We start from the raw sequence: 12,946 nt of genomic DNA on the forward strand, positions 1-12,946 counted from the left end.
ACCTACCAGATCTCTACTGAAAACAGAAAGTCTCTTTATTTTGGGCTCTGATTATCATAAAAGGACAATTTCAATTAGTTTTAAAAAGGTCTGCTACCATGCTACGCGTCTAACACCATTTATGTAGGACTAACCTCATCCATCAGGGATTCCAAACTTTCTCCATGTTCCCATATGCTGCGCTGGACCCAGTTGATTACCTTTGTGTACAATTTGCCATTACTCGGAAGGGAAACATTTTCCTCAATCATTATTTCCAGCTATATGAAAAAAAAAATGGATATATTATAAGAGGAGAGGCCTAAGTAGCGGAGTTTGTCATCAGAAAGGATTCCCCTTTCCTCGGATTTTAAAGTGGACACAACAGCATAATCTGGAGTTGTTATGCTACTATTCTGATCTAGTCAAATTGGATCAAACAAAAAAAAAAAAATCAGATGTGTTAGAGATTTTAGAGCAACTAAATAGGAAGATTTTTTTTTTTTTAATTTGATCATATTTGCCCATAACAGCAATATTATACCCATTCGCCCAGCCCCCGCTTCCCCAGTCCCACTAACAGGAGCTCTGTGGAACGCTTGCTCTGTCTGCAACAAGCTTTCCTACATCCATGATCTTTTTGTTACTACCAAACTTTCATTCCTCGCCATCACCGAAACCTGGTTCACCCCTTCTGACACAGCCTCCCCCTGCTGCACTCTTAGGCTACGTTCACATTTGCGTTGTGCGCCGCAGCGTCGGCGCCGCAACGCACAACGCAAACAAAAACGCAGCAAAACGCATGCACAACGCTGCGTTTTGCGCCGCATGCGTCCTTTTTTTCATTGATTTTGGACGCAGCAAAAATGCAACTTGCTGCGTCCTCTGCGCCCGGACGCGGGCGCCGCAGGGACGCATGCGGCGCAAAACGCAAGTGCGACGCATGTCCATGCGCCCCCATGTTAAATATAGGGGCGCATGACGCATGTGGCGACGCTGCGGCGCCCGACGCTGCGGCGCCGACCGCAAATGTGAACATAGCCTTACGGTGGCTTCCAACTTTCTCACACACCCCGCCCCAGCAGCAAACATAGCGGAGGAGTTGGTTTTCTCCTGTGATAACTGCTCCTTCTCCCCAATCCCACTGCCACCCTCTGTTACCCTCCCTTCCTTTGAGGTGCACTCTATGCGCATCTACTCCCCCTCCAACTGGCTGTCATTTACCGCTCCCTAGGGCCAGCCACCACCTTCTTTGACCACTTCACCACCTGGCTACTTCATTTCCTTTCCGCGGACATCCCCACTATCATCATGGGCAACTTCAACATCCCCATTGACACTTCCCTCTCAGCTGCCACTAAACTTCTCTCACTTCCTCCTTCGGCCTCACTCAATGGTCTTCTGCAGCCACTCACAAAGATGGTCACACACTGGACCTCATCTTCACCCGCCTCTGCTCCCTATCTAACCTCACTAATTCACCTCTTCCTCTCTCTGACCACAACCTTCTCACATTCTCTTCCCTCTCCACTCCATGTCTACAATCCCCACCCCACAAACTTTCACACCCTCGCAGAAATCTTAAACATCTTGACCTACATTCATTATCTGAATCCCTCCTCCCTCTCACAGACATAAGTTCCTTACACAATGCTGATGACGCTGCCGCTCTATATAACACCACAATAGCTGTAGCTTTGGAATCTGCTGCCCCACTTACACATACCAAAGCTCACAAAATCAACAGACAACCCTGGCACACCAGCCTGACCAAAGAACTGAGGCGAGCTTCCAGGGCTGCTGAGCACAGATGGAAAAGATCCCACTCCAACGAGCACTTCATCGCATTCAAACAGTCCCTCAATACTTTCAAGACCACACTCGCCACAGCTAAACAAACCTACTTCTCATCTCTCATATCCTCCCTGTCTCACAACCCTAAACAGTTATTCAACACCTTCAATTCTCTCCTCCGTCCCCCAGCACCTCCTCCCTCATCTCAGCTGAAGACTTTGCCTCATTTTTCAAGCAGAAGATTGATAACATCAGAGACCGTTTTGGTCAACAACCCCCAGAGCCCTTCCTCCCGACTTCCCAGCCCTCCATCTTCAAAACAAACTTCTCCACCATTACAGAAGATCAACTCTCCACTCTACTCTCAAAATCGCATCTCACCACCTGTGCACTTGACCGGCTCCCATCCCACTTCATCCCAAACCTCACCACAGTCTTCATCCCAACCCTAACCCATCTCTTCAACCTATCACTAACAACTGGTGTTTTCCCCTCAAGCTTTAAACATGCCTCCATCACACCTATCCTCAAAAAGCCCTCTCTTGACCCATCCTCTGGATCTAGCTATCGCCCTATATCACTTCTCCCTTATGCCTCCAAACTACTGGAACAACACGTCTACCTTGAACTGTCCTCCCATCTCTCTTCTTGCTCCCTCTTTGACCGCTTACAATCTGGCTTCCGGTCACACCATTCCACTGAAACTGCCCTAACTAAGGTCACCAATGACCTCTTAACCGCCAAGAGCAAGCGACACTAATCTGTCCTCCTCCTCCTCGGCCTGTCAGCTGCCTTTGACACAGTGGACCATTCCCTATTATTACAGACCCTCTCATCCCTTGGCATCACAGACTTGGCCCTATCCTGGATCTCATCATACCTAACAGACCGGACATTCAGCGTCTCCCACTCACACACCACCTCCTCACCTCGCCCCCTATCTGTCGGAGTCCCACAAGGTTCAGCCCTTGGGCCCCTGCTCTTCTCCATTTACACCTTTGGCCTGGGACAGCTCATAGAATCTCATGGCTTTCAGTATCACCTCTATGCTGATGACACACAGATCTACATCTCTGGACCAGATATCACCTCCCTACTAACCAGAATCCCTCAATGTCTATCCACTATTTCATCCTTCTTCGCCGCTAGATTTCTGAAACTTAACATGGACAAAACAGAATTCATCATCTTCCCCCCCCCCACCCCCAACGAACCCATCCATTTCAGTACACGGCTGCCCACTCTCCCCAGTCCCACAAGCTCGCTGCCTCGGGGTAGTCCTTGACGCTATCTCTCCTTCAAACCACATATCCAAGCCCTTTCCACTTCCTGCCGCCTTCAACTCAAAAATATTTCACGAATCCGTACATTCCTCAACCAAGAATCTGCAAAAACCCTAGTCCATGCCCTCATCATCTCTCACCTTGACTACTGCAACCTCTTGCTCTGTGGCCTCCACTCTAACACTCTCGCATCCCTCCAATCTATTCTAAACTCTGCTGCCTGACTAATCCACCTGTCCCCCCCGCTATTCCCCGGCCTCTCCCCTCTGTCAATCCCTTCACTGGCTCCCCATTGCCCAGAGACTCCACTACAAAACCCTAACCATGACGTACAAAGCCATCCACAACCTGTCTCCTCCATACATCTGTGACCTCGTCTCCCGGTACTTACCTACACGCAACCTCCGATCCTCACAAGATCTCCTACTCTACTCCCCTCTTATCTCCTCTTCCCACAATCGTATACAAGATTTCTCTCGCGTATCACCCCTACTCTGGAACCCTCTACCACAACACATCAGACTCTCGCCTACCATAGAAACCTTCAAAAAGAGCCTGAAGACCCACCTCTTCCGACAAGCCTACAACCTGCAGCAACCACCGATCAACCAAACCGCTGCATGACCAGCTCTATCCTCGCCTACTGTATTCTCACCCATCCCTTGTAGATTGTGAGCCTTCACGGGCAGGGTCCTCTCTCCTCCTGTACCAGTTATGACTTGTATTGTTTAAGATTATTGTACTTGTTTTTATTATGTATACCCCTCCTCACATGTAAAGCGCCATGGAATAAATGGCGCTATAACAATAAATATTATTATTATTATTATTAATAATAATATAATCTCACAGGCAACTTTTCCTTATATATCAAGATAAAGAGTCCTCCAGCCATATTCTAGATAAAAATGTTAATATTTATCCGAACAAAATTAAAACATTGACATCTAGGATCGATTACTGTGAGTGAGCAACTACTGCCCAGAGAACAGAATACTTAATTATGTTTATGCATGTTGAGAAATGTTGCTATTGAGAGCACAACCAACCAGGAGAGATATTCCCATCTTGTAATATTAGGGTATGTCAACCATATGATTGGTGAAAATGACAAGGCAGCAGAACTGGTGAAACCCCCAGTAAGATTTCCCTGTATAGAAGTGCTAGGGGATTTCATTTCCAGGTCCAGCAATGTCTCCAATTAAGAAGCTGAACATGATATGCACATTGCATTCAGCTCCCTGCCTGGACTCATCTTACAGATCAGTGAGGCAATGAATAGATGCAGAATGCTCTCAATTATAGAAGGCTGAATGTCATGGCCACCAAGCAGTCCGCTTCCTCTCCTGATCAGGCAATTCTAGGGCAGTGTGATGACAGCATCTAATCTTAATTATCCACACGTCTATTTTCAGTAGGCCAAGAGACAGCCTATTATACAGGAACCTGAATGTGGACTCTAAATGGATGTGTTTTACTTCTGGTAGGTCAAAAACCATAGACTTGTTTGAACGTTTTGAAATGGTGAATAGTTGCCGTTTGCCTCTCATATCAGCTCCTACAGGTTACTGTCTGCTATCTTTGCATTGCAAGACAGGGACGCAGAGTCATTGAAAAATCGATGTTTCCTAACAGGTTGATTATCCATTGTATGAGTCCCTGTAGCTTGTGGACTTGCTAAAGAGAGGACAAACTATGCAGATTGATTAAATACTCAGACAATGAGAGATGAACCCCTGCCACCTTCCTCCAATCCGGTGGAAAAATGCCTGAATAAGACCTATGAACTATAAAAGGGGGGTTGCCATGGCCATAGCTGCAAGAATCCAGATCTGCTCCATTAACTATCACTGAACCCATGGATGCGTTTGGGGAAACCAGTTGGAACCCTCTGGTCACCTGACCACCATGGATATGTTTGGAGAAGACAGGTTGGGAAAACAAGGTCAACTGGCTCCATGGAGACGTTCGGAGAGGTCAGGTTAGGACCATCCAGTCACCTGGCCACATGCCTCAATGGACTGTCAGTTTCCTAAGCTTGTCATTAAATCCTCTGTGAGTGCCCACTAAAAGCTGGGTGCCACTGGTGGGATAGTCGGCCCTGGAAGCCCCGAAGTCACAGCTGCTCTAATCCTGGCAAGTCAGCGGAAGGGGGAGACTGTAATTTTGTACCATCTTAGGTATTTTGCTGAGACTGTGCTATAGGTTATTGACTGTTGGTGGTTCAATAAAGTATTACCACACTGTTTTACCGCCACCCTGTGTTGTCTTGAGTAGTATTATGCACACTGGAAAGGAGAGTGGGTGTTTAGTGAGATGTGCTCTGATCCATGCAGTCTCGGGCCAGCAGATGAAAGCACCCACTGACCCTTGTGTCGCCAGTAAGAGAGAAAGCCTGTGATGTGACACAATGCTGTATGTGTAATCCTATGTGGACTAGAACATGCATACACTTATTAGGAAGGTATTCTTTTCTAGGTATAAAGTGCATATAATCATGACCTATTGTTCGCCTCCCCCAAGCTTAATCCTTCCCCAGTTAATCATGCTGCAGCTTTGTTATTAGCTACAGTGGTTCCAGTGCTTTAAAATAACCAGGAAAGCTAATGTTTAAGCCAAGAAGTTCAACAAGATCCTATTCAAGACCAAATGTAACATTCACAATCTGAACTCACCTTAAGACGAGGAAGTTTAAGAAAATCATCTTGTTCAGATATTTCAAGAAGATGCTCCTGAATATAAGAATCAATCTTATTCAGCAGGCGCCAGTCTCCCATGGAGTTCACAAAGTTACGGTAAGATATACAGCTCGGCATATCCATTTTGGATATTAAATAATCTCCACAAACCTATTGGGAAATGAATAAAATCTTGTAGTTAACTTTTTAGTAAATATTTTCACTTGTGGTCGCCAAAATGATGTGTCCCTAGATGAGTAGATTTCATATGTTTTCAATCTTATTTCCAGATGACAGTCCTTCCATTAAAGATGTTCCAATAATGCGTCATTTCCCATCTTTAGTCAGACATTTACATCAGACAATGGTGAGACACAGAGCAGGCCACTGTTGAAGAAATAATGTCTGCATGATCTGTCTCTTGCTAAAGTATTCATACTCTGAAATTTTCCATATTTTTCACGTTGCATCATGTTACCCCCACAAACTTAAATGGATTATATTGGAATTCTATGTGATATATCGACGCAAAAGTAGAAAGTATTTGTGATGTGTAAAGGAAATTATAAGCGGTTTCCTAATTATTTTAAAAATATAAGCTGAAAATTGTGACATGCATTTGCATTCATCCCCCTGGAGTCTGATGCCCCCAAATAAAATGTAGTTACCAATTGCCTCCAGAAGTCACATAATTACAACAGTCAATTGAGTCAGCCTCTGTGTAATCTATTCTCAGTATAGCTACAGCTGCTCCTCCGTGAAGGCCTCAGAGGTTTGTTTGAGAACATTAAAAGGGGATATCCAGGACTTAAAAAAAAAAAAAAAGTGCCTAAGCACTAACAGGGCGCATAGTTGCTACCTACCTGCCTGTTGTGCCCGACGCCGTTCTCCGCCGGCACAGAGTGGTCTCAGATTTCCGCTGATGTCACATCAACAGAGTGCCAGTTTCTTTTCCTGTTCACAGGCCAGGACTATTAGTATCATGCTGATTGACAGCTGGCCACCCGCTGCCTAATTGGGGGAAGTCACCTGTCAATCAGCATGGCACCAGTAGTCCCACCTTGTCAACAGGAAAAGAAACTGCTGCTCTATTGACAGGGAGTAAATCTCCAGCAGGAGACGGTAATTAGAGTTGAGCCAATTTGTTCGGATTCAGTCGCCGAATCTGAATTTGCAATATTATTGCCATATTGGTACCTTATTCGTGCCGAATGTACGTTTAATGATTGGTTCCGAACATATTAGTTAATTTCTACTCCAATTGATTCTAATGACGTTCGTCTGTGTTCGACGAATATTACAAAATAATATTTGCTGCCGATCGTATTCGGACCCAAACACAAACAAATTCGCTCAACTCTACTGGTGATGACCAGTGCTGGGTAGAGGAAGCAGGTATTTGCCTCTGTTAGCAACTATATGCCTGTTAGAGCTAAGGCACATTTTTAAGTCCCCAATATCCACTTTAAGGATCAAGTAGCATCAAGAAAACCAAGGAACACACCAGACAGCCTGAAAGGTCAGGGATAAAGATATGGTGAAGAATAAAGCAAGGTTAGGTTATAAAAAAAAACAAAATAGTCTCAGCTCCAAACATCTCACAGAGCACTGTTCAATCAACCAAAAATGGAAGGATTTTGGTACAACTGCAAACCTACCAAAACATGGCCGTCCACCTAAACTGACATCCCAAGCAAGGAGAGCACTAATTGGAGAAGCAGCCATGCCAGGATGCCCATGGTTACTGTGGAGGAACTGCAGAGATCCACAGCTCATGTTGGAGAATCTGTCCACAGGACAACTATGAGGCCAAGCATACACGTTGAGTTTTTTACCTCTGAATTTGTAAGCCAAAACCAGGACTAAGAATCAGTGAAATGTATAATAGAAACACATCACCACTTCTGTATTTATCACCCACTCCTGGTTTTGGCTCACAAATACTGAGGTAAAATACTGAAAATGTGAATGTGGCCTTAGGCATACATGCCATAATTCTTTATGAAAGAGTGGCAAGAAGAAAGGAATTTTCGACAGCAAGCCATAAGAAGACCCTGCTCGTCTGCAAAAAGCCATGAATGGGACACAGCTAGCATGTGGAAGAAGTTACTCTGGTCAGGTGAGACCAAAGTAGAACTTTTTGGGCTAAACGTAAATGCGTGGCAGAAATCTACCACTGCACATCACTCTGAAAACATCATCTCCACTGTAAATTACTGTGTTGGCAGCATCCTGCTGTGGGGATGCTTTTCTTCAGCAGGGACAGGGAAGCTGGTCAGAGTTGATGGGAAGCTGGATGGAGCAAAATACAGAGCAATCCTGGGAGGAAAATCTGTTAAAGGCTTCAATAGACTTAAGACTGGAGTGTAGGCTTATCTTACAGCAGCACAACAACCATAAACATACTTACAGAGGTACAATGGAGTGTTTCGGTCAAAGTATATTCATATGTTTGGTTTAACCCCTTCATGACCCAGCCTATTTTGACCTTAATGACCTGGCCGTTTTTTGCAATTCTGACCAGTGTCCCTTTATGAGGTAATAACTCGGGAACGCTTCAACGGATCCTAACGGTTCTGAGACTGTTTTTTCGTGACATATTGGGCTTCATGTTAGTGGTAAATTTACGTCGATAATTTTTGCTTTTTTTTTTGTGGAAAAAAAAAAAAAAAAATGGAAATTTGGCTACAATTTTGAAAATTTCGCAATTTTCACATTTTTAATTTTTATTCTGTTAAATGAGACAGTTATGTGACAAAATAGTTAATAAATAACATTACCCACATGTCTACTTTACATCAGCACAATTTTGGAAACAAAATTTTTTTTTGCTAGGAAGTTAAAGGTTAAAATTTGACCAGCGATTTATCATTTTTAAAACAAAATTGACAAAACCATTTTTTTTTTTTTTTTTTTTTTTTAAGGGACCACTTCACATTTGAAGTCAGTTTGAAGGGCCTGTATGGCTGAAAATACCCAAAAGTCACACCATTCTAAAAAAATGCACCCCTCAAGGTACTCAAAACCACATTCAAGAAGTTTATTAACCCTTCAGGTGCTTCACAGAAGCAGAAGCAACATGGAAGGAAAAAATGAACATTTAACTTTTTAGTCACAAAAATGATGTTTTAGCAACAATTTTTTTATTTTCCCCAAGGGTAAAAAGAGGAACTGGACTCCAAAAGTTATTGTACAATTTGTCCTGAGTACCCTGATACCTCATATGTGGGGGGGAACCAATGTCTGGGCGCACGACGGGGCTCGGAAGGAAAGGAGCGCCATTTGACTTTTTCAATGAAAAATTGGCTCCAATCTTTAGCGGACACCATGTCGCGTTTGGAGAGCCCCTGTGTGCCTAAACATTGGAGCTCCCCCACAAGTGACCCTATTTTGGAAACTAGACCCCCAAAGGAGATTATCTAGATGCATAGTGAGCACTTTCAACCCCCAGGTGCTTCACAAATTGATCCGTAAAAATGAAAAAGTACTTTTTTTTTTTTTTTTCCCCCTCACAAAAAAATTCTTTTAGCCTCAATTTTTTCATTTTTACATGGGCAACAGGATAAAATGGATCCTAAAATGTGCTGGGCAATTTCTCCTGAGTACACCGATACCTCATATGTGGTCACAAACCACTGTTTGTGCCACGGCAAGGCTCGGAAGGGAAGGAGCGCCATTTGACTTTTGAATGAAAGATTAGCTCCAATTGTTAGCGGACACCATGTCGTGTTTGGAGAGCCCCTGTGTGCCTAAACATTGGAGCTCCCCCACAAGTGACCCCATTTTGGAAACTAGACCCCCCAAGGATCTTATCTAGATGCATAGTGACCACTTTAAACCTCCAAGTGCTTCACAGAAGTTTATAACGCAGAGCCGTGAAAATAAAAAATCATTTTATTTTTCTTTCCTCAAAAATTATTTTTTAGCCCGCAATTTTTTATCTTCACAAGAGTAACAGGAGAAATTGGACCCCAAAAGTTGTTGCCCAGTTTGTCCTAAATACGCTGATACCCCATATGTGGGGGGGAACCACTGTTTGGGCACACGACAGGGCTCGGAAGGGAAGTAGTGACTTTTGAAATGCAGACTTTGATGGAATGGTCTGCGGGCATCACGTTGCGTTTGCAGAGCCCCTGATGTGCCGAAACATTAGAAACACCCCACAAGTGACTCCATTTTGGAAACTAGACCCCCCAAGGAACTTATCTAGATATGCGGTGAGCACTTTGAACCCCCAAGTGCTTCACAGAAGTTTACAACGCAGAGCCGTGAAAATAAAAAATCATTTTTCTTTCCTCAAAAATGATGTTTTAGCAAGCAATTTTTCATTTTCACAAGGGTAACAGGAGAAATTGGACCCCAATAATTGTTGCCCAGTTTGTCTTGAGTATGCTGGTACCCCATATGTGGGGGTAAACCACTGTTTGGGCGCACGTCGGACCTCGGAAGGGAGGGAGCACCATTTGACTTTTTGAATACAAGATTGGCTGGAATCAATGGTGGCGCCATGTTGCGTTTGGAGACCCCTGATGTGCCTAAACAGTGGAAACCCCTCAATTCTAACTCCAACACTAACCCCAACACACCCCTAACCCTAATCCCAACTCTAGCCATAACCCTAATCACAACTCTAACCCCAACCCACCCCTAACCACAACCCTAATCCCAACCCACCCCTAACCACAACCCTAACCCCAACCCTAACCTTAATCCTAACCCTAATCCCAACCCTAACCCCAACACACCCCTAACCATAACCCTAATCACATCCTAATTTTAACCCCATTTCCAACGCTAGCCCTAATTCCAACCCTAACCCTAAGGCTATGTGCCCACGTTGCGGATTCGTGAGAGATTTTTCCGCACCATTTTTTAAAAATCCGCAGGTAAAAGGCACTGCGTTTTACCTGCGGATTTACCGTGGATTTCCAGTGTTTTTTGTGCAGATTTCACCTGCGGATTCCTATTGAGGAACAGGTGTAAAACGCTGCGGAATCCGCACAAAGAATTGACATACTGCGGAAAATACAGCACAGCGTTTCCGCACGGTATTTTCCGCACCATGGGCACAGCGGATTTGGTTTTCCATAGGTTTACATGGTACTGTAAACCTGATGGAAAACTGCTACGAATCTGCAGCAGCGAATCCGCTGCGGATCCGAAGCCAAATCCGCACCGTGTGCACATAGCCTAATTCTAACCCTAACCCTAGTTCTAACCCTAATTCTAGCCCTAACGCTAACCCTAGTGGAAAAAAAAAATATATATATATATATATATTTATTTTATTATTGTCCCTACCTATGGGGGTGATAAAGGGGGGGGGGGTTATTTATTATTTTTTTTATTTTGATCGCTGTGATAGAACCTATCGGACTGCGGGGGGAGCGGACAGGAGGACAGCGGGGAGCGGAGGACAGCAATGACAGGACGGAGGGGAGGAGATCAGTGGAGGGGGCAGATCGCGATCTCCAGCCATGGCTGATACTATTGCAGCATCGGCCATGGCTGGATTGTAATATTTCACCAATTTTCATTGGTGAAATATTACTATCGCTCTGATTGAAAGTGAAACGTAATTTTCAACAGCCAATCAGAGCGATCGTAGCCACGGGGGGGCGAAGCCACCCCCCCGGGCTCAAGTACCACTCCCCCTGTCCCTGCAGGTCGGGTGAAATTACAGTTAACCCTTTCACCCAGCCTGCAGGTGCGCGATCCGACTATGACGCATATGCTGCGTCACAGGTCGGATTGGCACAGGTTTTCTGACGCATACGCTGCGTTAAAGGACGGGAATCTTTGGAAAGACTTGAAAATTGCTGTTCACAGACGCCTCCATCCAATCTCACTGAGCTAGTTTGCATAGAAGAATGGGAAAAAAATTCAGCCTCTGGATGTACAAAGCTGGTAGAGGCATACCCCAAAAGATTTGCAGCAGTAACTGCTGTGAAGGGTGGTCCTATAAAGTATTGACTCAGGGGGCTGAATACAAATGCACGTCCCAATTTTCAAATTTATATATTTTCAAACTAATTAGAAATTCATGTATCATTTAATTTACACTGCACAAATATTTGTTAAATCACATAAAATCCCAATAAAATACATTTAAGCTTGTGGGTTTAACGTAAAAAAAAAATGTTGATAAGTTAATGGGGTATGAATACAGGAATGATATATATCCTGGTACCGTGTTAGCCAGTGGATAGCAAAATATTTAGTATTGAGAGTCCTCAGTGGTTGGGGTATGAATACTGTTTCAAGGCACCTTAAGCACCACCAAGAATGACAGTAGCATCTATTTATTCAATTATAGAGCGCTATTAATTCCACAGCGTTTACAGACATTATCATCCCTGACCCCATTGGGGCTCACAATCTAAATTCCCTCTCAGTATGTCTTTGGAGGGTGGCAGGAAACCGGAGAATCAGGAGGAAACCCACGCAAACACGGAGAGAAGGTACAAACTCTTTGCAAATGTTTCCTTCGTGGAATTTAAACCCAGGACGCCAGCGCTGCAGAACAACAGTGCTAACCACTGAGCCACCATTGGAGGCACTCACTGTCTTAGCACATTACTACAAGGAGATGCAAAAGTCTAGAATCAAAACGTGGGAAGTGAAATTGGGGTAAAGAACTGGACACGTACTAAAGTTGTAAAGGACTAATCATAGCATTACCTGTTTCACACGGTCAACCTTAAGTTTTTTGGCAGCTGAATAAACATCTTTTACCAGATCTGTTTCAGCTTTAAGTCTGAAAAACATGCAGAAGTTAGACGACTCCATTAGTGGTATACATATTAGCCATTTAGTTAGAATGCACACACAGCTCTAATCACTAGGAATTTCAGTAGTAGTTGTCACACAAAAAAATAAATTAATTCTTAGTGTAAATCTGCCAGCAATAATTAAAGTTTTATTATAGTTTATGTAGACATCCAGGTAAATTGCATCTTTCTAGTGTGCCTTTCCTGACAATTTTCAGTAGCCTTTTACTTCCAAATGATTACGGTGATGCACTATATTTTTCGGACTAAAAGACACACTTTTTCCTCCAAAAACGTGGAGGAAAATGATCGGTGTGTCTTATAGTCTGAATATACCTGCTCTGGCTGTGGATGGGGAGGTGGCAGAGCAGCAGCGGCGGAGAGGCAGGTCACAGGAGGCAGGAGCCGGTGGCTACTTCTAACTCCTGTGCCTGCTGCTAAA

The 12,946-nt window shown here is 44.1% G+C and overlaps 1 protein-coding gene across 1 annotated transcript in view; it reads right to left on the minus strand.

The window, feature by feature from the left end:
* IVNS1ABP (influenza virus NS1A binding protein) overlaps positions 1-12,946 on the minus strand; it is a 42,772-nt gene that overhangs the window by 13,295 nt on the left and 16,531 nt on the right. Inside the window, exons 5-7 of the mRNA XM_077278813.1 lie at positions 12,416-12,491; positions 5,732-5,905; positions 135-260 (exon numbers count right to left, since the gene is read on the minus strand). Coding sequence (XP_077134928.1) covers positions 135-260; positions 5,732-5,905; positions 12,416-12,491 — 376 coding nt within the window. The remainder of the gene's footprint in view (positions 1-134; positions 261-5,731; positions 5,906-12,415; positions 12,492-12,946) is intronic.

The sequence above is a fragment of the Ranitomeya variabilis genome, chromosome 8 (genome assembly GCF_051348905.1).
Source record: "Ranitomeya variabilis isolate aRanVar5 chromosome 8, aRanVar5.hap1, whole genome shotgun sequence".
Classification (NCBI taxonomy): Eukaryota; Metazoa; Chordata; class Amphibia; order Anura; family Dendrobatidae; genus Ranitomeya; species Ranitomeya variabilis.